The 25934-nt window shown below is 42.0% G+C and overlaps 1 protein-coding gene across 1 annotated transcript in view; it reads right to left on the bottom strand.

Moving 5' to 3' along the window:
- The window catches only part of FNIP1 (folliculin interacting protein 1), a 116454-nt gene extending 95148 nt beyond the window's left edge, over window positions 1–21306 (bottom strand). The window contains exon 1 of the mRNA XM_081319669.1: window positions 21059–21306. Coding sequence (XP_081175795.1) covers window positions 21059–21153 — 95 coding nt within the window. The 5' untranslated portion in view covers window positions 21154–21306. The remainder of the gene's footprint in view (window positions 1–21058) is intronic.
- Window positions 21307–25934: the final 4628 nt, after the last annotated feature.

Genomic DNA, 25934 nt, shown 5'->3' with positions numbered 1-25934 from the left:
AATGTAACAGGTTTCATTCCTCATGCACAGGATGGCGTTACACGCTATATCTTTCATTTCTCTCCAACTAAGGCTCAGCATTTACATACTGTCTCACCAGGGGAAAAAAAAGATAAAATACAGAAGAGACATACTTGAATTCTTTGCTTTCATGTCCTGGATACCAAAAATTATACACTGTATTGTGCACAAAAATAGGTGAAACACAGAGTCAAGAATGTCTGCAGTGGTGTTAAAAAAAGAAGTCAAAATGGCGTCTGAAACTGCACAGCCCCATCTTTTTTTAAAAAAAATGTGCTGCACATTAAAAAGGGACGGGGTATAATTGGATATTCACCATCTGACTTTTTAAATTTCCTCTCGGTGGACATCCCAGGAAGTCAAAATAGCCTTCTAGAATATGAGGTTATAAAACCATTTCTTAATTTGGGGAATAAACACCCAGGGGTCTAAATTTAATTTAAAGATTCTAATTTGGTCACATTTATATTTATATTATCTCTCATAGATATAATGTAACTTTAGCACTGAATTATAGGCAAGCAGTTGTTTCTCTCAGAAATACTTCTTCCATGTTCAAAACTAAGTGTGACCTAAAACACTTGTCCTTAAAAACACCTTGTGGAAAAAGAATTAAAGATGACACAACATCTCACGGGTGCGCTTGCTTTTTCCTAATACACAGAAATCCTTGGTCAAGAGGAGCTCATGACTTTGGCTATAATAATATAGTCCCTAATCACATTCTACTGGTCAGTTGTCCTTCCAGAAGGGATCTAGATTCTAAGTTAGGAGTTTTGAGTGACCTAAGTATTTCTGACAAGATGAAAATAGAAAGGATACAGCAAAAGGTTTTAGTTTAACACTGTTATTATGTAACTTTAACAACTTCAATATAAACCAAGAACAAGAGACAGAAGGAAATCTTGGCAAGAATTCTGCAATATTCTGACAATCTTGAAGCAGACAACCATTTTTCTCTTCTATAATTATAATTATCCATTAGATTTCTATTGTGCCTTTAGCTACTATCTTGCCATTTTGGAGTCCAACTTAAACAAAAGATGCTTCATAATCCTCCTGACAGGTGACCTCTCTTCATATTCCTACACCAAATGTAATTATTAGGAAAATTTGCCTGTTGTTGTAAACATATTAAGAGGCTGCCAAAGACATGGGAATGCCTTTCTAAAGAAACCTAATGACTAAACATCATACATTAGTTACAAATAGGACTGAAACATTTTTCAATTGTAGAATGATGTGTTCCTGTTTTTGGGGGCCATTCCATGCCACTCAAAATCCATCACTTCATTTCACCTCCCTCCTTGTTCTTTGTTGACATTCACTGATAATCTCTGTGTATGTTTAATCCTCCCTTTCTGGGTTTACTCTTGTCACCTCTCCTTAGTTTCTATAGGGCGCGCAACTTGGGGGTCCTCCTAGACTCACAGCTCTCTTTAGAAGATCATATTGGAGCTGTGACTAGGGGGGCCTTTGCCCAGGTTCGCCTGGTGCGCCAGTTGCGACCCTATCTGGACCGGGATGCCTTGCGTACAGTCACTCATGCGCTCGTGACCTCTCGTCTAGACTACTGTAATGCTCTCTACATGGGGCTGCCCTTGAGGTCCACTCGGAGGCTCCAACTGGTGCAGAATGCAGCCGCGCGAGTTGTGCTGGGAGTCTCCCGATACTCCCATGCTACACCTTTGCTCCGCGAGCTGCATTGGTTGCCGGTTGTCCTCCGGGTGAGATTCAAGGTGTTGGTAATGACTTACAAAGCCCTACATGGCATGGGTCCGGATTACCTAAGGCAACACCTGTGTCCGGCGTCAACTTCCCTCCGTCCAGTGCGCTCCCACAGAGAGGGCCTCCTCAGGGTGCCTCTGATCAATGTTGATTGGCGGCCCCCAGGGGGAGGGCATTCTCTGTGGGCGCGCCAGACCTGTGGAACCGCTTGCCGGTTGAGCTCCGGATGGGCCCCGACCTTCGCTCCTTCCGGCGCGATCTAAAAACTTATTTATTTGAGCAATCTGACCTGGTTTGATGGGTTAGGGTTGGGGTTTTAATATGTTCTTAATTACTGTTTTAAACTTGGGCATAATATTTAATCGTTTAACTTTTGTATTCCGTTTTTATATTTATTGCCCTGTACACCGCCCTGAGTCCTTCGGGAGAAGGGCGGTATAAAAATATAATAAATAAATAAATAAATAAATTTCCTGAGGGTGGTCAAGCTTCCCTGTTCATGTAGGAATGGGGCTATTTAGGCTACAATGTGATCCACACTTGGAAAATCATTGTGAGCAACAGTTTTAGCTTGTCCCGAGCAATTTCATTTTATGCCAAGACACTTGGCTGCACATCAGAAGTTTGATATGGCCGTGACTTCACAGACAGAAGCCTTTTCTTCTTCCTGTCTTTCCTGAGCAGCAGAATAAATCAGTTCTCATGCTGCTGGAAGCAGCTTGCAGCAAAATGTGAAGGTGCTCACAATGTATTCTAAGGGAACAGGACATTCAGCTCTCCCACCAGCTTAGAAACCTAAGTAGGGTTTTCCTGACCATTTGAAGGCAAACAGGAAACTCTAACAAACTGCTGGCAGCTCTTTGCCAAAAGCCACAAAGAAATGTTCAAAAATGTATGTGAATGAAGGACAGAGGCAAGGATTCAGGGTTGTTTCCCCTGTTTTGTTTTTTTAAAGCCTCTCAACATAATTACTTCAGTTCCTTATACGGTCTCTAATGTAATGATTGTTGCTTGAGATGATTTTATAACAAATGTGCTAATGCTAATAAACTATTAATACTGTAGTGTCAATAAGGCCCGGGATATCTGCAGGACTGTCTGCTGCCGGGGACGACTTCCCATCGCCCACTGCGCTCACACAGAGAGGGCCTCCTCAGGGTGCCGTCGGCCAGACAATGTCGGCTGGCGACCCCCAGGGGGAGGGCCTTCTCTGTGGGAGCGCCAGCCCTTTGGAATCAACTCCCCCTTGAGCTTCGGATGGCCCCGGACCTCCGGTCCTTTCGCCGCGACCTCAAGACGTTCTTTTTTCCATCAGGCTGACCTGGATTGATGATGGGTTTTTAAAAGTTTTAATTTTAACTGTGTAATTTAATATTTGGGGCTGTTATTTAATCTTTTCTTAACATTTGTACTGCTGGTTTTTTATTGTTGTTAGCCGCCCTGAGTCCTCTGGGAGATAGGGCGGCATATAAGTCCCTAAATAAATAAATAAATAAATAAATAAATAAATAAATAAATAAATAAATAAATAAATAAATAAATAAATAAATAAATAAATAAGACTTGGGAGATGGGGAGAGACTGCCAATCAAGCCAAAGCACAGAACAGTCAAGGAAACCTATAGGCCAATTAGGGTATCAGTGTGTATATTTGTTTATTCCTGTATTAACTTTTCCCAACATCAAGGGTTCATTGTTTAAAAGTGGTCACTTTCTTTGCAGGGCTGCACTGCCCTCTCCATAGTTCAGCTAAAATAAAATGCAAGATGAAATCTTCTACCTAAAACTCCCAGTGAAAGGGTGAACTCATTGTAAGTGTTAAGAGGCTGGGTAACAAGATGACTAAGGAAACGGCATTCCCCTCCTGTCTGTGGAAAAACATTCCCCTCCTGCTCGTGGAATTGTAGAATCAGGCATGTATCTCACTGGAACAGAGCCAGAGAGAAAGGAAATCTAAGATCATACCTATCACACCTACAACAGCTCTATTCAGCTCTTAGGCACAGTACATGCCTGTGGTGCATACATTTCCGTTGCCTTTTTAAGCTTTTAAATGTAGTTCTGGCTTGAATCCAAAGATGCATATTGAAGACAAACAGATATAATCAAACCACGGCTTGCTATTTTAGATGCAGCAATTTCTCAGCTACACACAAAACTTTACTCAAGTGTTGCTGTTGCCCGTTGTTGTTACGTACATTAAGAAACACGATTGCAGAAACAGATGATGAAAAGTACAGCTGCATATAGTTCTCCACTTGTGAACATATCCCTCTGAACACCAGCCAACATATCTATCTGCTTGTACATGCTTACATAAGACACTCTGTATCTATGACGCTAAGTATTATGCATATACTTTACAATTACTTAGCTGTGCAATGACAAGTTGGTGCTAAATTGCACACAAAGTTCCATCTAATCCAATAAAACTTAATTCATGCTGTCTTAAGGATTTATCCAAGAAAAGCAGATTGGAAATGTTATAAATCTGAAGGTAGAATGAAAAGTAATACATTTCATGTTGTAACTTACACTTGTAAGTACTGTAAGATGCTCTGATCCATTGTTTAATATCTGTTCTTTCACTTCAATTTGGTGTGGGAAGTTGCTGTGCAAAAAATTATGCAACTATTATTTTAAAAACAATCCTATAGTAAGTACTGATCAGTGTGCTTGAATCAATATGTCACAATTGAATGATGAAGGAATTCCTGTATTTGAATTTTCCTATTAAGAGCAAATGGTTCATGATGATGATTAACAGATGGAAACTGTTAACAAACAGAGAAGCAACCTACAACTAAGGAGAAATTTCCTGACGGGTTAGAACAATTAATCAGCGGAACAACCTGCCTCCAGAAGCTGTGAATGCTCCAACACTGGAAGTTTTTAAAGAGAGACTGGACAGCCATTTGTCTGAAATGGTACAAGGTTTCCTGCCTGAGCAGGGGGTTGGACTAGATGACCTCCAAGGTCCCTTCCAACTTTATTATTATTATTGTATTGACACAAAAACTATGCATCACTAGACCAAAAAAAATGAAAAAACATAAACCATGAACAGTTAGCTTATGTGTTCAAGAATAAACTAGACGACCTACGATAGAAAATTAATGAGAATTATGTGAGAAAGTTTAATGAAGTGATTAAAGATAATCAGCAAATCATTCAAAGAGAAATTGCTCTCAAGCCTGGCATGTCACATTATTGATGTTCTTCACTACGGGAAGGTATGCATAAGACAGATTCCTCATGATAATGACAGATATAAAAGTTTAAGAGAGTTCAAATTTGTGAGCAATTTGAGGAATTTCTTCATAGCAGCTGACAAAATATGGGCTCATCATTATGGCCATGAAACAAAGCATTAATCCCTGGAATATCATCACAAAATGTTACCTGGAGAAAAATATAATTCAAAATACAGGTCTTAGCAGGAAAACTCAGGGTTATAGATTTTTTGGAAAACTGTATTAACACTCTATTGTTACTCACATGGATTTCCTTAAACCTACATCACTATTAACTCACTATTAACCTGGATGCCATGATTAAGCGGAGTGCAGAAACACAAGAAAGAAAATGTTGTGCCTCACACACTTGATGACCCACCCAAGAGCGTTTTCAGAGTTGACTCTCACCATTTTTTCCCCATCTACAACGCTAGACCTGACACCTGAAAGTTCCACCTTTTCCATCTATGTTACTTAAATGAAGAAAAAAAAGGACTGCTGAATCTGGGTGAACAAGCAACGTGCAGAGTTCTTTTGTGACAGCTTTAACAAGCATGTCCATCATTGGCTGAAATGGGTACTGAGTGATAGCGATTAGGTAGAGAAATAAATATCCAATGGGTAACAAAAGAGCTCATTTCACAGATTATTTTTCTGTTTCACTTATTAAAATATCCCTGTTTAAAACTACAGTTCTGGAAGCAGGGGCATTACTTTTTTTAATTCAATCCTTGAACATACATAAAAATATATTGAAAGGCACCGTCCTAATAAGTGATGATGTCAAACAAACTGCTTCTGAACAGTCCCAGTTACCTGCAGAAGCATCTCCTTTTTAAACCAATGCTGGGATCTCAAATCTGCTGTGCTAAGTTCGATCTTTACATGGGGCAGAAAAAAAACTACTTTAGCCAATATCATTTTGGTTATCGCCGTCTCTTGATTTACCACTTTCCCTTCCTTTATGCAGTCTTTGCACAATGAAAGCAGCCAGGAACTCCCCTATTCTCCAGATTGTAGCACTACAGGGTAAACCAAAATAGCCAATCTCCTATTTATGGCCATTGCTGATGCAACAGGGGAGCAGAAGAGAACCTACTAATCAAAACTGCTGCTTGCAGGCAGCCTTCATTTCAGTTGTGTGGCTTGCTACATCATGAGGTTATCTGTCCTCCCACTCTGTGCTTTCTTAAATTGCTCTTTCTCCCAACAGCGTAGATTAAAAGTTTCTTTCAAGTCAAGATTAATTCTGCTGACTTCATGAACACATCCAACAACAGAGCCTAGAACCCTGGCATTTCCTAGTGTTCTACCAGCCAATGCCAACCAGATGAAATCCTGCTTAATTATTTTTTTAAAAATTTACCAAGATGAACTAAGCACTGCTACTTTGATGGACAATGTACATTAGGCCTACAGTATTTTAAGGCAGACCTAACGTATCTCATCCCATTGCACTATTTCTATGCAACAAAATACTGACCTTCGTTCCCTAGAGTTTGCATTGTATGAAAATGTTAAGTACTCTTCAAAGTTAACACTGGCACTGACTGACAATCAGTGAGAGAATTAAGATGTGCCCAATAACACAGGTCACTTAAAAGTGTACAGCTCGTGCTCAACAGAATTAGACAGCTGGGTCACAATGGTATAAAAATAAAGATTTCTAAAGATGCCTGTTGGGTCACTATCTGAAAATAAAAGCTGAATTAAGTCCAGTCCATCCAGGAACTTCAGAGGAGATGGCAGGAGTGGGGAGGATGGCCAAATGGCATCAGCTGACATAATCCAGCAATGTTAAGCTATTGTCAAACTTGGCCATATTATTAGACCCACCTCATTTATTTCTCTAATCTTCTCAGACAGGTGGTAGCTTAGTGGGATTTGACTCCCCCCCACCCCGCCTGTTATAAAGCAAATGGATGCCACTGCAGTTGAGGAAAGCAAAAGACATGAGGGCTGGAGGCATGAAATGAAATGCTTCATTACAATTCAGGAAGATATTACTAAAAGATGAAGATGAGTACAGAAACTCACATTCTTTCGGGGCACTTATTAGAACTCAGTGGTTTCATACAGAACAGGGAAGATTACACACACCTTGCATAATGCTGATAACAGGTACAAATGATAGCAACAACAAATTAGGATCTATAGAAACACTGAAATCTTGGGACTGTTTGCAAACCAGAATTTAAGTGAACTATAGTGCTTCAAGTCTGGATGTCACAGGAAAGTATTTAGCATAAGGTAATGAATATGACACAGAGAGGGGAAAAATATGACCCAATAAAAGCTTCTTGTAATAAGAAATCGTGGTTTCCCCTGGTCTAAACTGCTCTTTGTTTCCATTCAATTGCTTTTAGTTCTGAAATCAATCATTAATTTTGCACAAAAAAATGTTCAGAATGCGAGCAACGTAAGATTGAATCAAAAGTAAATTATGTGATCTGGGCACTGACGTCATTGCCCTGCTCATTCCAAGGGGGAAACCCTGCTAAGAGACACATGCAATGCAAAGCACTAGCTAGGCTACGAAAGGCCTTTCTAGAGGAATGTCCAAATTGAAGGGTGCCATTTCTCAGCAGCCCTGACTATTCCTTGCAATTTAGATCAACTCTATACATCATAATGGGTGCAATTTCACTATGAGCAAGCTATATCCCTGCAGGAGACCATGCAGCCTTAAAGTAAAAACACCTACCCTATCTACTTAGGTTTAACACCAAGGAAACAAACTTGCTCTGCAAGCAGCTGACTGTGTGTCATTACTTCCCTTTACAAGACATACAGTACTACAGCAAAAATAGTTTCATGCAAGTCAACTGCAAACTGATAAGGAAGCTGCAGAATAACGAGAACGCTGTGAGCCTGTTGGAGTGGGATACATTTTTCCTCCAATGAACCCATCCTTGGTTGCAATATACCCTATTCCATATTTTCAGATTATTTGTTTTCATGTTTTGTAAGCTGAATCCAAGCCAAGCAGAAGCAAGCCAATGATAACAGAAAATCATCAGTATTTCATAAGAAAATTTCAGAAGGAAGATTCCTGAAGATATGGCAGGTGTTTGGATTTGGCAAAGGTTCAAAGTAATAGCAAGACAATATTCTTATAACAGTTTTAAACAGAAACAATGAAAAGTTTCCCTCTTGTCCAGATTTGGTAGAGCAGAGTTGGCTCTATACCACAGATACAGTTTATTTATCATATACATATGAGTTAGAGCTAAATAGAATGACAAATTATTGGTAATTAAGTTGAAAGCTCTGGTTAATTTTAATCCTCAAAGAAGCTTTTAGGGAGAAATGAATCCTCTGGAAGCAGATATTTCATTATGTTTCAACTTCTATCCTGTTGGTGGATGAATGCAAGAAGGGAAGGAAATTCCCCAGAAACCCATTTGCCATTAAAATTTGGAATGAAAACAAAGAAAGAAAAAAAGATTCCTACCGCTAAACCTGAATGGCATCACAAGAAAAAACGTAACTGTAGAAGGAAGAGGAAAATCGCAAAGACAAGTACCAATTTTCTATTTTTAAAGTCAAGCACAGAAGGTGTTAAAATCTGGGTAAATATTGTCTAAAAAATGTCCACAGTTCCTTGAACATTACTACAATATTTAGAGTAAACTTTGATCTGAATGGAAATTGGTAAGAAAATCTGAGACTCTTAATAGCTATCTTAAGAACTGGTCACTTAAAAGTACATCTACTTTTGTTTTTAAAAATAAGTGAACTGCCTTCTCAAGGGGAGAGCCCCTTCTGAATGGAATCTCTAGATCTCAATGAAGAATGAATATTTCTGTTTCATGCATGTCTCCATGGAAAATCAGAAAATGATGTAGCCAAAACTCAGAACTTTGCATGTACTTATGCTGCTCTAGTACAGGAGTCTTCAAACTTGGCTCCTTTATGACTTGTGGACTTCAACTCCCAGAATTCCTCAGCCAGCCTGGCTGAGGTATTCTGGGAGTTGAAGTCCACAAGCCATAAAGGGCCAAGTTTGGAGACCCCTGCTCTAGTAGCATTGCAACAAATTCTTCTCCAGTCACTAGAATCACTCAAGAAGCCCAGAACATGTCTATGGAGATTCTCAGTCATCCAGGTCATGGTTGTCCCAAAGGTACTTACCAAAAGGTAACTGGACTTTCTTTGTTTTTTTCCTTGAAGTCTTTTTTCTTCTCATTCAAGAAGCTTCTTCAGTTCTGAGTGAATGATGGGGAATGAGAGGATTTATATTCGGGTTGTTAGCTCACTGAGCCATTGAGGCCACTTGGGGGTCACCCGAATCACAGAGCAAAAAGGTTCCACACCCACTTGCACTCTGATTCAGTTGCTCCTGAGGATACAAATAAACCCCCAAGTAATCTCAAGGACTCTCAGTGAGCTAATGACCGACCTTCAGAGTGCTAACAATCAGATCACTCCAAAGAATATAAATCTTTTCATTCTCCACCATACAGTCAGAACTGAAGAAGTTCTTGGATAAGAAGAGAAATGTCTTCAAGGAAAAAACAAAGAAAGTCTAGTTGTCTTTTGGAAAGCACAGAACATGCAGAACTACTAATACTAAAGTTAATTCCACTCAGTTCTTGGAAGATCAATGCCTAAAACTAAGCTCACTTAACATTCTAAATCATGACTTAGCCAAGATTTGTTGAATGAAGCACAATGGCCTGAGTTTTTACAATACAATATTCAATTTCATTGAGGGCCGCATCAGCATTGCGGTTGCCCTCAGGGGGGCGGGTGGGTGTGTCCTGGGTGGGCGTGGCCTACTGGGTGGGTGTGGCTAAAGTGCGTATGGCCTGCTGGGTGGGCGTGGCCAGCTCTACATCGTTCGCATCAAGGGTGCCTATGGGGGCCTGGGCAGGAGTGGGACAGATCTGAGGGTCTCTGGCAGAAGGAGGGTCTCTGGGCCAGGGCCAAGGCAGCGGGGGCCGTTCCCTCACTGTTTCCAGGATGGCTTTGCGGGCCGCATGAAACCACTTTGCGGGCCGGATCTGGCCCCCGGGCCTTGTGTTTGACATGTCTGCGCTAAGCTATAAACCATGCTTTGCAAATTACAATGGCTGGTTTCCCATGATGCAGTAAAATCAAGCAAATCGCACTGAGGCTTAGCACACAATGTATGGGCTCTTGTCAGAGATGGTACAGAGATTCTTATGTTATTCCAGTGGCAGAAATGTAGTCATGCAACTGGAATTTAATACTGGATATAAAGTCAATTGATTTTAGTAAGGTGTAAACATTCCCAAATCATAGTAATAATGGTTTGGTTGGATTGATTATACTTAAATGTTACCAGAGATAACATTTTAAAATATTATATGTCACTTTAAAATGTTATCTTTCTGTAAAATATGAGGTTAATATCAAACAAAAACATAATTTTAGTAAATTAATGTGTAGTGTGATTTAGAAAAACTGCATGCTTGATCATCCGAAGCACACTACGTTTCTACTTAAAAGATACTATCTCGTGTAACCCTGTCTAGGGAAGTAGTAAAATTGTTCTAAAGAAATAGCAGGGTTTTAGCTGTGTTACACAACCCAAAGAAAAAGTAATGTGTTTTCAGATCAGTTAATCCATATCAAGTGATCTTGGAAACACGCCTGAAATGACAAGAGGCTGCTTCCTCTTATTGAACTTGGAACATTTTATCTTACACTGATTATATATATAAAAAAAATATTAATAAAAATTTACACAAATATGAGCTGTCACTGTTGTGACTACTGCCTGTCGATGGCCTTCGGTTAGGCTGAAACAGGAAATAAAGATTTGTCCCATGTTTGGGGCCTAGCAAGGTAATCTAAATAGTTAACAAGCATTTAACATATATATATATATATATATATATATATATATATATATATATATATATATATATATATATATATATATGTGTGTGTGTGTGTGTGTGTGTGTGTGCTCGCGCGTGTGTGTAAAACAACTGCCTAATGTGCAATCGAATCTCAGAAGGGTATGGCTGACTGATGAAAGCAAATAAGTTTGAAGTGCATATCAGTCTCCCTTTAATTCTTTGTTAGCAATCTAAAAAAAAATTATATATATATCAACATTTGATTAGGATCAATTAAAAGAAATGGCTTTTTACAACTGGAGTGAATCAAATGTAATTCAAATTCAGAATGATGTTCACCCCTAAAAGAAAGTGCAAGTTCCTTCTTTGAGTTACTCAGAAGCATGTGATCTTGCACCTACAGTTAAATGTAGCAATAAGAGATCCTGTGTAATTATGAAATCATCCAGCTGGTTATTTTCTTCTTCCACAAACAAATCCAGAAGCAGCATGTAAAAAAAAAGAAAAAAACAAAACTCTCCATCCAAGAGAAAGGATAATGAAACCAATTTTCTAAAAACAAACAGAAGATGGTACATAATTTGAAAAAGTCATTCCACCATGACTCTTTCTGCAAAAAAGGGGGAAAATTCTTGTAGATTCAGACTTTTAGGAAGAAACTTTGCAGTGAAGCGTGAGGAGAGAGAAAAACTAGAGAGCTTTGCAGCAGGAAGAGAATGCTTTCAAGCCAGCCAAAGCAGGACAGGAAAGTGCAAAAGGGACAGTGATCAAACTATCCCACGCTCATTGGGATGAACCTGAAGGTCAATAAGGGAAGTCAACCACAAGAAAAATTCACATGGGTCTGTCTGGAAGAAGACAGAGATCTGAAACTTCAGGATGTCAGTTCAGTTCTCAGTTGCCTCACATTTTTTTGCTTCCCACAATTGTGCACCTTGGGAATTCTAGAACCCTAACTTCATTGAGGGTCATTGATTGTGCTCCTGCTCAGAGCTAGATACCTGGACGACACACATTACAACATTTCCCACAACACAGAGCCTGGGTGCAGTTCAAAAAGAATGCTGCAATGAGTCACTTCTCTTCTTTTGTATCTATGAGAAGGGGGATGTTGTTCTGAACCAGCCAACTACCGGCCTTGTAATAAGGCAAACCCCTGTTCAAGCAGTAGAGACTGGAGAGCGTCTGAGGCTGCAAAGCGTCTGCCAAGATTTATTAGTCAATTAACAGAACAAGAAACAAAAACACTGGAACTTGAATCCTCAAGCAGAAGGGTTGCTTTCAGCAACCAGCCCCTCCCCAAACACTCCTTTTATTTAGAGTTCAGGGCGTGGTCTCCCTGTGCCTCCTCCCGAGGAGACCCGCAGCCTTTTTCTGCTTAGTCCTGCTCGACTGCCTCCTGCGTCGGGCGTCCTTGAACAGGGCCAGCTGTGGGTCATCATCCTCCGCACTATCGGGCTCACGCAGCTGAGAAGAGGGCCCCGGCTGAGGGCTCTGCGAAGCCTCCAAGCCATCATCAGCCGGTTCGTCTTCCACACCCTCCTCCTCCCCCTCATCTGAGTCATCCGATACATCTGAGCCGGCTGCCGGACCCACCGGCTGGCCCTGAGTCACAACAGATGTAATGGAAAGAAGGCAGAGTGGACACGCAGTATCCTCCGATAGGGAGATTCCTTATAGCAGTGGTTCCCAACCTTTTCTATACCCCGTACCCCTAGAACGCTTTTGATATATTCTCGCACCCCTTACAAAAGTTTGACATAACGAATTATGCATAAACACTATAATTTTGTAACTTCTAAACCCAAGTTTTAGCACCCCCTGGAATATCGTGTTGCACCCCCAGTTGGGAACCCCTGCCTTATAGGATAGACTCCTTGGATATATAAAGGTAAAGGTAAAGGTTCCCCCACACATGCATGCTAGTCGTTTCCGACTCTAGGGGCCAGTGCTCATCTCTGTTTCAAAGCCAAAGAGCCAGCGCTTGTCCGAGGACATCTCCGTGGTCATGTGGCCGGCATGACTAGACGCCAAAGGCTCACAGAACGCTGTTACCTTCCCACCGTAGTGGTCCCTATTTTTCTACTTGCATTTTTACGTGCTTTCGAACTGCTAGGTTGGCAGAAGTTGGGATGAGTAAAAGACGCTCACTCTGCTACGCGGCACTTGGGATTCGACTCGTCAAACTGCCGACCTTCTGATCGACAAGCTCAGCGTCCTAACCCACTGAGCCACTGCGTCCCTTCCCTGGATATATAAAACAATCCTAATGGCTTTAGAGGCCTAAGCCACCCTCCCTCCTCAATGTCATATCCTTTGAATGTCCTGGACTAAAATCCTCCTCAGCCTCAGCTCTTCTAACAATCAGATGGTTATTAGAAATTGATACTCCCAGTTGGTAGAGAAGCTAAAAACAGTGACGCAGTCCAGTCCTAGGAATAAATTCCAAGCAAGTACAGTTGGCTTACTCCAAGTAAATGTGTAGATTTCTGCAACTTAATTCATTGTGCTGTCTTTGCTGATTCATTAATTAGTAGTCTTCCAAGCAAAATGCCAAAACAGGAATCCCAACTTATCTTCTGCTATAGTAATGGCTTCTTTAACTAGGCCAGTCAGTTCCCAATACAACTGACTTGGGAAAATGCATTCCTCTATCTCTGAACAGTATATAAGCCAAGATGAAAGGTAAAGAAAAAATACAGGCAAGGAAAGAAAACAAGTGAAGTTTGTTCCTCCATATCTGGAACAAAGGATTTGCAGAAAGGCAAATTATGTTTAGTGTTAGATTCCCATTTTTACGTTAAATGCGCTATCTTCCTGTTAAGTTTCAGCTAAGAAGGTTTATTGTTGTTAGCCTGAGAACAACTTTTATGAATCTCTGGTGAATCTGCCAAGGGATCCTAGAAGCATTTTGGCAGAGAAATGAAAAGAGATGTAACAGCTAGACTTAAACAAATTCCTCCTAAGAAATAAATTTATTAAAGAATCGTTAATCAAGAAGTCTGAACACCCAGTTATAGGAAGACATATAAATGACCTCACAAAAAACTGCCAGGTTTTGAACTACTGTATCAGCAATGAACAACCCTGAACAGAATTTGTACCCATACGGCATCTGCCAGGACCTGTATAAATGGGGCATAGTATCCTCCCCTCAATGTGACTGAGGGACAGTGGTGGGATTCAAATATGTGAACAACGGGTTCTCTGTGTGGATGCCGCTTCCGGAAGTCCATTCTGGGCCTACTGGTTCTGCCGAAGTGGTGCGAACCGACTGAATCCCACCACTGCTGAGGGGTCAAATGTTACACTGTATATCACCTCACGACCGGCTGTAAACTGAGGGCATATAACGGACCAGTATCTGGCATTTCTTTTTTTTAATATAAACAATGCTACACTTCAATGGTTAGACAGCCTAGAGTCTAGACATTGATATTTGAACACAGATATTTTTGACATGTATATTTTACTGGGTCCTACTAATCTAGTTGAAATGTTCATTTACATTGCTAGTCCAAGTATGATGTGCCATATGCTAAATAAATAAATAATAAATCAACAAGTCAAGCCTTACATTAGTATGATAGACTTTCTTCCTGCTTCCCCAGATCTCTGTAGTCACCAGAGAACTGGAGGAGAGACAAGGAACTTGTTTTATATTCCTGTTGAAAAAGGAGTTACCTGAATGCCAGGCAGATGGCTAGCTTCTTAGAAAGGCCAGCATAGAAGTGTAGGAGGCATAGGAAACAGGCAGTAGTTGCACATAAAAAAGCTTTGACGTAAAAAGCTCCTCCACACAAATTTGCAAACCTCATAGGTTGTGTAAATAAAATGGAAGATAAAAGTGGCACACATGTAATCTCAAACTAAGCTCTTTTTGACAAGAAACAGCCAACTGAAAGTAAACCAGAATTATATAGCTTCTCTGTCCATTTCATAGTTTATCAAATAACAACTTCAAATCCAATACCAGGGCCACACTGGCATTACAAAGCATGCCCAAGCCCAAGGCTATAGCACAGAAGCAGGATTTGCTCTCCCCCACTCCAAAAGGAACAATATATCCAATAAAAACTAGAGAATGCAATTTCTTGGCAATATTGTAACCAGGGTGAGAGACAGGGTGGAAATACAGATGGCAGGAAAATTACATTTTGCATTTTTGAATGCTTTTTAAAAAAGATTTTAAAAAATAGGACATTTTTAAGTAGTTTCAACATTTCAGAGAAGGCTATAAAATACAAGCTGATTCATACATATAAATAGTCCTTGACTTAAGAGACCCTTCAAGGACTGTTCCAAATTATGATGCAATAAATGAAAGGATATATGACCCACTCCTCAAGTTCCAACCATTGCAGCACCCCTGCAGTCACGTGACAAGAATTTGGGCACTAAGTAGTGACTCAACCCACTGTAATGACTGCAACTGTAAGCCCCCTCCCCCGCATGGGCTGGGAGGCCTCAACAGTCTAGCCCAGAAGTCACCAACCTTTCTTGGTTGGCAGAACGAAGGGAAAGGGAGGGGGAAGCATTTTACACACACATATGCGTGCATGGGGCCACGAGCACGCGTATGATGCAAACGAGGCAGGGCTAGCACCCGTGTGATGCTCACTAGCCCTGCCCCATTCTTGTGCGGCGCAGGGCCATTTTCATATCCTGAGGTGCGGCGGCAGCCCATTTTCATGCACCAAGGCATGGCGGTGGCCCACTTTTGCACCTTGCAGTGCAGCGGTGGCCAATTTTCATGCCCCGCAGTGCGGCAGCATCCTGTTTTCATGGGATATGGCCATGGCGCTAGTGAAGTGGGGGGGTGCACGCACATGTGCTGCGCACTGACCAGCCTGTCCCATGATCCAGTGGCCAGTAGGCCATGGCCCACTACCGGGCTATGGCCCACAGGTTGGGGACCCCTGGCCTAGCCCCAGCAGAATGTAGAAATCTACCTCAGGCTGGAAGACCTCACCCAGTTAAACTCATCAGCACATGGTCTTCTCCTATCCCACCACTCCTGGGATCTTGGGATCACTTATTTTTCCTTCCTGTGCAGCTATTGATAAGTGCACCCAACCAATGCAAGGTACAGCTAAAAAACTAACTTTCATGATTTTTCGGAAAACTAGAAAGAGCCTCAGAACGTTGCAAAATGAGCAACAGCCCTTGTGATGTTTCTGAGACTTTCTATCTCTGGAATTATTTTATTTTCTACAGTAGCTGCACTTCACATCAGCTGGGCGAGCTGAGTTCTTCCAGTGTGTGACAGGTTTTTGTGCGCCAATAGATACCAGCAGTGGTGGGATTCAAATATGTGAACAACCGGTTCTCTGTGTGGATGCTGCTTCCGGAAGTCCGTTCTGGGCCTGGGCAACAAAAAATTAGCTACCGGTTCTGCCGAAGTGGTGCAAACCAGCTGAATCCCACCACTGGATACCAGGCCACCCAATACCTCCCTCACCCTCTGAAGCAGTCTCATGTGGTCAGTTAATGAGCTGGGATTGGGGTTGTTAAGCGAGGCATTCACATGGGCACCTTGCTTAACAACCATAATGACTTATGACCCAATTGTGGGCTCAATTGTGGTTGTAAGTTGAGGATTACCTGTAACATTCTCAGAGTAAACCTCAGGTCATGATTTCTAACTCTGTCTGCAGGTACAGTAGGTTTTGTAGTAGTAATAATAATAATATTCTCACGTAATCATTATACAAATTTTCTAGAAGAAAAGATTTATATAACGGTAAGGAAAACAGAAAGTTTTAATACTCAATGTATTAAATTCAAAACAGGTTTGCAGGAAAAGTGAGCTTAGAAACATTCAGCATTGTGAAGAGTCACAGAACTTGGTGTCAACTTTTCACTAAAGCAACCAAAAGTCCTCCAATGTGGAGTGATTCTGCTGCAGGCTGAAGATAAAACATCAAAATGTAATGCCTGAACCACCTTAAGCTCAACTCTGTAACTATTTTCCTCAAGAAAGCAATCTTTCGAAATAATAAAGAACTTAAACATATGGACAATTTTTATCATTGTTGTCTTGTTCATTTGTCCTTTCACAGAATAAGTAGTAGGCAACGACTTTTGATCTGTGAACCAGTTAATATATGGGCTTTTAAGCAGACTAAATAACGAAGTTTAGTATATCCAAGGCATTAACAGTAAATATTGCAACAAATACACATACACACATATGCACACACAAACCTAAAGAATATTACCACTGCCCGGTTGAATTAGGCCAAGATAATTTATTGCTACTTATGCTGATTTACTGTCCACCAGATGACAGCATTAGCAATTGGGAATTCTGAGAGCCATAATGCCATTACAGTCCATCTGGTTGGAAAAAGCTGGACAAATCCCAACATGCTGTTTCAGTAACAAGGAACTAGATGTCTCTGGCAAAGCACATGTAATATATGGTGATTTGTCCCCAGTGTCTGAGAATCAGAAAATATTCATGTAGGGATGTCTATAGCTATCATGTCCAATAACTACTGATTTGTTTATCCCCTACGATGTACTTGGCTTGCAAAACTGTGCTATCCTGTTTAGGTGTGTACGGGCATATTTGTACATAAAGATACAAGGTGATCCCCAACATTAATTAATTAATAGGGTTCTATGATCATCCAAGTGTAATTTTCAGACAGTAGATTTGCTACTTCTTTCCCTTCCACTTGGAATCCTCCATAACTGACCAAAAGCTGTTTCAAAAGATCCCAAACAATCAAAAAATATTTGAGGAACATTTAGCAGACTGTTGAGGAGATGAGACTGTTCTCTGTTCCACCCATGGGATAGGATAAGTGAATATGGCATATACAGACCTGCACATAAAACAAACTATGCCACATATAGACACATGTACGTGTACTGAATGACGTATACATAGCCTTGTTTTGAGACAATAATAAAAAGAACAATTTGCATTGCCAATATCTATGGTGCTGAGAAGCAAGCACCCTTACTCAGAGCCTTTAGCTCTATAACCACCAAGATTTGGTAACATATGTTTAAATTCCAAATTTCTGAATGCTTCATTTGTATCAAAATTTCACCACCTTAAATGCTTATCCTGTTACTTAAAAAGACAGAAGGTAATACCAGTAAGCAAAATTCGCAAGCAGACGGCATACCTAACCAAGCTACCGGTATTAAAGGTATGAAGGGTTGACAAGCTAGGGACACATTAACAACTATGTTCATTCTTTAGACCACAAATACTGCAGGTGCAAGCACACACTGAAGATTCCTCAAGGTCCACCTCAAAAGTGGTGTTCTCCAATATCTGCATAATGTTTATTTAGAGTTGTCATACAAAATTCCCCATTTTTAAACTGATTCAAAAAGCTACTGATTAAAAATAAGCTCCAAGTTACACTGTAACAGGAAATATTCTGTTTAACTAGAAGTTTAACTTTTATTGTGCGTATTAAAAAGAAAGCCTTTGCGTTTCATTACCTTATGGATAGTCCTCGATTTACGACAATTGGAATTAGAATTTCCATTGCTAAGCAAGGTGATTAAGTTAACTGTGCCCAATTTTATGACTTTTTCTACCACAGTTGGTAAGTGAATCACTGTGGTCGTTAAATGAATAATGTGGTCGTTAAATGAATTCAGCTATCCCCGTTGCTTTTGCGTGTTGAAAGCTGGCTGGGAAGGTTCATGTGACCCTGGGACATAGCAATTGTCATAAAGTGCCAATGGTTGCCAAGCGCCCAAATTTTGATCATGTGGCTTGACAGTCATAAGTGTAAGAGCCAGTCATAAATCCCTTTTTTAGTGTTATAACTTTGAACAGTCATTAAACGAATGGTTGTAAGTCAACCATATGTACTGGCATACATACAAGTGTTATACTATCCTTCTAAGGACTTACAAATATTGAGCTAATATGGTAATACAAGGTAAACCATTCAAGTTCTCTCTAAATACAAACACTTCACTCAGAAACCTAGGTTTAGATTAATTTTATTTGTATCTGTTCAGGGAGGAAAAGCCCAACAGAATCCAGGAGATTCTAGATAAGGAAGTGCAAAGTTTATAGATGTAGATCTTTAGATTTATGGGGAGACACTGACCGCAGGCTGGCACAGCCAATTAATGGGCATCAAACTGAGAATGGAAATGTGAGAAGCAAAGATGTCTTAAATTTAAGAAGGAACCCCATGATGCTTAAATAGTCTTTTTTTAAAATATATCAATCTTGTACAACACAAAATCCTTCAAAAGTGCAGTGACAGTTTTACTGAGATAATACAGTAGACTTATATAGTAAGAATATTTTCAAATAAATTTAACATCCAGTGCTAACAAAATAACAATATGGCTATAATCAAAATTAAACAAAGCTGATAAATGGTTCCTCATAGCCCTGAGGCTATATATTTTCATTTCTAACATGTAATTAAACTGGAAGATGGAGCACCATAAAAGGAAAGGCAAGTGGCCAGTTTTAAGTAGGAATGCCATAAAAATAGCTAAATACAAGTTAAAGTAAATAGCAACAACCTAGCAGTTTCCACAAGGCAGGAAAGAATGTCTTGTGTAATTTATGCACGTAAATGTAGAGACACAGTGAATTTCATTTGCATCAAGATTTTAATACTAAATTTCAACTTTGCAAGTAATTCCTATTCTAGCAAGACTCCAGTTGCCAATGTCAATGCAAGCTTATATTTTCAAAAGCTTTGACACAGCAGAAACGAATGTTTTTTGCTCAAATTGGTATTCCTCTTAATTCAAAATATTTTACTCCCAAGCCATTGTGAATGGGGTTGCCTCAGGTTTTACAAATCAACCCTTATTCAGGGTTGCACACAGGTCCAAGAAATATGTGCAGGACAGAGCCCCCTGTGAAGAGGCAAGGCTGGACAATACAGCAAGGCTTCAGAGTCACTGAATGAAGCTCAATTCAATTCTAAATACAATCCTTATCGTTGCCATCTCTAGGCAAACAATAGTCATATGACTGAACTGCATCACGAATAGATAATAATAGGCTCTAAGGCTCTTTTAATGGACGAGGCCACTTTTTCTTCAATGAGACAGCCCAAACCAAAAGGATTAAGTATCAAATTTAATTAATAATAATTCTTGTTGTAAAGCAACTTTCCTCAACCTGATGCCTCCACCGATCCCATCTATGAGGCCTGGGAATAATGGAATACTGTAGACCAATTCAAAGTTTGAGGAGAAGGCTGCCATTCAGTACAGGTGAGAAAAAGGAGGGGGGAAATAGGGGGGGGCAGATCTAGCCCACGCCTGCAGCCTTACAGCACTGTGTTGTGACTCCATAAGCCTACCCACAGCTGGCCACCCGGCCATCGCCTTTTGCCCTTCCTTAACATTTTAAGGTGGCTCTCGCCAAACGGCAACCCTCCTCCCCTTCTCCTTGCAAGGCAGCCTTTTAAAAAAAAAGCACGACAACCTGTTCAATCAATACGCGGCATCAAGGCAAGAAGAAAGAGGAAACGAAAGCAGCCGCTGGGCCAGTGGAAGGAAGAAGAGGCCGAGTGAAAAAGAAGAGAACTTCAAAGGCAGCCGAAGCGGGACTGGAAGGACGAGGAGGAGGAGGAGGAGGAAGAAGAGAAAGGATCCTTCGGGCTCTTCCAGGCTTTGGCAACCGACGGAAAGTGATGTAAACCCCGCTTTGCGCAGCCTTGCCTGCACGTGATCTGCCCGATTCTCAAGGGGGGGGGGCAAAAAAAAAAAAAGAGAGAGAGAGAACGAGGATCGCGTTTAGACGGCGAAGGAGGAGGGGGAAGAAAAACACAACCCCAGAAGAAAGAAAGAAAGGAAGAAAGAAGCTCGCACGAAGTTTTGGCGCACAGCGAAGGCGCATATCCGTGTGATTTCCGCCCGAGAGGGAGCCCGGCGATGCGGGCGCCAAGGCAGCGCACGGCTTGCCAAGAAAGAAATCCTGCGCGCCCGCCGCCGCCTCCTCCTCCTCCTCCTCCAGGCTTCTTCGGGGAAGCGAGATGGGCGGAAAGTCGCTAGGCTGCCCCGGACCAAGGGGGTGGGGGGGGGGAAGAAGGATCGATAACCAGGCAAGGACGGTTGCTGGGGCGCAGCAGAGGAGGCGATCGAGCGGGAGAGGAGCAACAAACCGAGCGGAAACCAAACCACGCTTCTCCCCCCCCCCCCGCCGCCGCCGCCGCCTGAGACGAGCTGGCAGCCGCTGCCTCGCCCGGCTTTCGCCTGCCCTCCTCCTCCGCCGCCGCCGCCGCCTACCTGAAGACCGCCTCTTCCTTGAACTCCTTGCAGGTGGGAATCAAGCCGTTCTTTTTGTTGAAAAGCTTCTGCAACAAGGTGGGTGTGGGAGGCATTTTGGGAATGCGACGCTCCGTCCCTGGGGCAGGGAACAGCCCGTGCAGCGATCGCCCTTCGCAGCTGGAGCAGCCAGCTCAGTTCCTCGAACCCGACTCCATTCGGTGTGACAGTCATATGACAAAAATTAATCACTTGCAGCAGCCGCGGCTGGAGAGAAACGGGAGGGCGGGGGTGGGTGTGGGGGGGCGGGAGGCGGGGCTTCGCGCGGGTTTCCCCGGCCGCCGATTGGCTGGCCGGGCCAACCCACGTGGGGCAAAACCGTATCCCTGCTTGGCTCGGCGGCGCGGCAACCCTGGGATGTTTTGGTGGGAGAGAAATCGGGGGAGGGGAGCGGGGAGGGGTGTTGGAAGAGAAAGAACGCTTAATTCGGATTCCTCCGCCAAGTTTAGCCCCGATTGGCTTAGCAACGTCCCATTAAGCCCAAGGGAATTTTGCTCAACCGGAACCAACTGAGCATCCGTTTCATAAATCTTTTTAAACAGCGATCCAGATCGCAAGAAGGCAGGGAAGACAAAAATGCTCTATAAAGATCATTTTTAAATATCTATTATTGGGAGCTTCCTCCACTCCCAAGTTTCTGCTCTGTTTCAATTCTGTTCACTTAGGAGATGCCTCTGATTACCTTGCTCTAGAAGTCAAAGAGTTCAAAACTGCCAAGAAGAAGGGGGAGGGGAGGTCCCATCTTTCGTTTATGTTAGCAGCTGACTGAAACGGGTTACAGAGTGATCGTGCCAAAATATTAATTGCGGGTGTTATCAAAGGCATTTCCCTAAAATAATCCTGTTAACAAATTACCGGGAATCAAAAGTCTAGATGGGCAAGAGCTCCAGCAATTGAAGCCGAGCGCTTTTCCCTTGAGAGATGAAGACGGAAGAACCTACTTCGTTGATGTCCTGCAAGCATCACCATTTAATGTAAGTTGCTCCAAGAAAGGGAGACTGGGGAGTCACCCAGAAAGTTCAACATTTCATCATCAGATAGGAGTGACCTTACTTTTTTAGCTTCTCTTGTCCAATACAAATAAGGGTCCTTGACTCCAGTGGTGTGCTAGGTATGAGTGTTCCAGTGATGACAAAACTGCGCATCCAGTGATTCAAGGTGCAAGTGTCGCAACACAGCTCTGGATGTAGTGGACCACACACAAATGCAGTCTGCTCTTCAGGAAATCGATCCATGCATTAGACTGACTATGGTGATGACACACGATGAGCACATTGGTCAGTTATTCATCTCCTGGTTAGCTGCTTCCAAAAAGAATTTGTGTTGGGTGTGTAAAAATCCCAGAAAAATATGGAAAATCCCAGCACACAAAAGTGTTGATTTCTCTTCCCATACACAAAAAGTTCCTAACTTTGGTAAAAAGGATCATGAAAGAGGACAAGGCTGAAAACAGAATATTTCATATTACAACATTTACTTTAGATCTCCGTTTCATCCTCTACCTTATAGGCAAGGCATATAGCAATAGCAGTTAGCACTTAGACTTATATACCGCTTCACAGTGCTTTACAGCCCTCTCTAAGCAGTTCACAGAGTCAGCATATTGCGCCCAACGATCTTGGTCCTCATTTTACCAACCTCCGAAGGATGGATGGCTGAGTCAATCTTAAGCCAGTGAGAATCGAACTGCCAAATTTATTTATTTATTTATTTATTGCATTTATATACCGCCCTTTCCCTGAGGACTCAGGGCGGTTTACAGGGAGTTAAAAATCAACCATACAAAAGTTAAAACCCAATTTAAAAAATATTAAATCAACCCTGTACTATTAAAAACCCCAATTAAAATGAATATCTCCTCAGCCTGGGCCCGAGAGCTCAAAGAGCCAGGTCTTCAGGCCCCGGCGGAATGATCGGAGGTCGGGAGCAGTCCTCAGCTCCACCGGCAGCTGGTTCCAGAGGGCAGGCGCCCCCACTGAGAAGGCCCTATCCCTGGGTGTCACCCGCCGGCAATCTCTTACCGGCGGGACCCTGAGCAGACCCTCCCTGTGGGAGCGCACTGGGCGAAGGGCGTTTGATGCCGGCAGCAGGTGTTCCCTCAAATACCCCGGACCCAGGCCATGTAGGGCTTTATAGGTGATAACCAGCACCTTGAATTTCACCCGGAGGGCAACCGGAAGCCAATGCAGCTCGCGGAGTAGAGGTGTTACATGGGAGTATCGGGAGACCCCCATTACAACTCGCGCGGCCGATGGCTGGGAGTCAGCCATCAGCAGAATTAGCCTGCAGTACTGCATTCTAACCACTGCGCCACCACCACGACTTACATCCATCCATTCAACAACTGTTCAAAGTTCTAGTCATGCTGAAAAAAGCAACTGGCACTTCCACATATGACCACTGCAGTATCCCCATGATTACGTTATTAAACTTAAGATGCTTGGCAACTAGCATGTATTTACAATGGTTGCAATATCCTGGGGTCATGTGATTCCCATTTGCAGCCTACCCAAACAACTTCCAACAAGCATGTTGGTGGAAACTGGGTATGCTTAGTAACAATGTGATTTATTAAACAACCACAGCAAAAAAGATTGCAAAATTGGGCATAACTCACTTTATCACATTGCTTAGTAATGGAAGTTCTGGTCCCTACAATTGGGATTGTAGGCCAAGGACTACATGTATACACAAAAGTTAAATCATCTTGGCAATTGAGACACAAATCCTTTCCTCCCTGGCAGTACATCTACAATTAAAATAAAATGATTTAACAATCTACATCCCCTTTCTGATTCCAAACATCAAATGCCCGAGTTGGCCAAATAGGAGTCTTGATTCTGGAAGTTCCTTCTCTTCATATCAGTGGCTACATTTTCTAGGTGGAGTTGCTGCCCATTTGGAAAAATCTAGGCATGGCTGAGAAGATGATGCTGTACTGATCTGGGAAGACACTACCATGCAACGGCTTCCCCGTGGCAAAACTAAGTGGTGAAGCTCTTAGCCATTTCTAATCATAGTAAGTAGTCCAAATCAAGCCATTAGCTCTCTTATTATATCCACCTGAAATATAAACATAAAATACTGCTGTGCTCCTTTGGATGAGCTGCTTTAGGAGATGTATGAATATATCTTCTATGTGTTGTGTAAGAGGTACTATTCTGGTCATTCAGCAAACCACCATTAAAATCCTAGCTTAATACTTAGAGACAATTAAAAAAATACAGGTGAAACCCAAAAAATTAGAATATTGTGCAAAAGTTCATTTATTTCAGTAATGCAACTTAAAAGGGGAAACTATTATATGAGATAGACTCATTACATGCAAAGCAAGATAGTTCAAGCCGTGATTTGTCATAATTGTGATGATTATGGTGTACAGCTCATGAAAACCCCAAATCCACAATCTCAGAAAATTAGAATATTACATGCAATCAATAAAACAAGGAGTGTACATAGAACAACATCGGACCTCTGAAAAGTATAAGCATGCATATGTACTCAGTACTTGGTTTGGGCCCCTTTTGCAGCAATTACTGCCTCAATGCAGCGTGGCATGAAAGCTATCAGCCTGTGGCGGCCTTCAGCTCTTCTGCATTGTTTGGTCTCATGTCTCTCATCTTTCTCTTGGCAATGCCCCATAGATTCTCTATGGGGTTCAGGTCAGGCGAGCTTGCTGGCCAATCAAGCACAGTAATCCCACGGTCATTGAACCAGGTTTTGGTGCTTTTGGCAGTGTGGGCAGGTGCCAAGTCCTGCTGGAAAATGAAGTCAGCATACCCATAAAGCTCATCTGCGGAAGGAAGCATGAAGTGCTCCAAAATCTCCTGGTAGACAGCTGTGTTGACCCTGGACTTAATGAAGCACAGTGGACCAACACCAGCAAATGACATGGCTCCCCAAATCAACACAGACTGTGGAAACTTCACACTGGACTTCAAGCATCTTGCAGTGTGTGCCTCTCCATTCTTCCTCCAGACTCTGGGTCCTTGGTTTCCAAATGAGATGCAAAAGTTGCTCTCATCAGAAAAGAGGACTTTGGACCACTGAGCAACAGACCAGGTCTGTTTTTCCTTAGCCCAAGTAAGACGCTTCTGACATTGTTTGTTGTTCAGGAGCAGCTTGACAAGAGGAATACGACATTTCAAGCCCATGTCCAGGATCCGTCTGTGTGTGGTGGCTCTTGATGCACTGACTCCAGCCTCAGGCCACTCCTTGTGAAAGTCCCCAGACCTTTGGAATGGCCTTTTCCTGACAATCCTCTCCAGGCTGCGGTCATCCCTGCTGCTTGTGCTCCTTTTTCTTCCACACTTTTCCCTTCCACATAACTTTCTATTAATGTGCTTTGATACAGCACTTTGGGAACATCCAACTTCTTTTGCAATTACCTTTCGAGGCTTTCCCTCCTTATGGAGGGTGTCAATGTTTAAGTCCACCCTTACCCATGAAAGCCAGCTGGCTGATATTGGGCCAGTCACACACTCTCAGCCCAACCCACCTCTTAGGATCGTTGTGGGAAAAATAGTAGTAGTATTAAATATGTTCACCACCTTGTTTATAAGAATAATAAAGGTGAGGTATAAAATCAATGACTCAATCAATATAAACAGACATTTCTTTTTGTGTCAGCAACTGAAGCCCCCTTTTGTGTACTGCTGCAAGCCTGAACAATAGTTTAGAATACTCTAATAATAAGCAGGAATTCAAAGAAATTGAGACCCATCTTCTCTGCTCTGTAACAAGGAATATCTAGCCTTAATGACATTTATATGCGAACAAAATGAAACTTTTTCCAAGTTAGGGACAAGCAGAATTTATACTTTGTTCAATTTGAATT

Source organism: Vipera berus (assembly GCF_964194415.1).
Source record: "Vipera berus genome assembly, chromosome: 2".
In the NCBI taxonomy this organism is placed as follows: domain Eukaryota; kingdom Metazoa; phylum Chordata; class Lepidosauria; order Squamata; family Viperidae; genus Vipera; species Vipera berus.
Note: the sequence above shows the minus strand (reverse complement) of the source record. Positions and strands in the feature narration are given on the sequence as shown.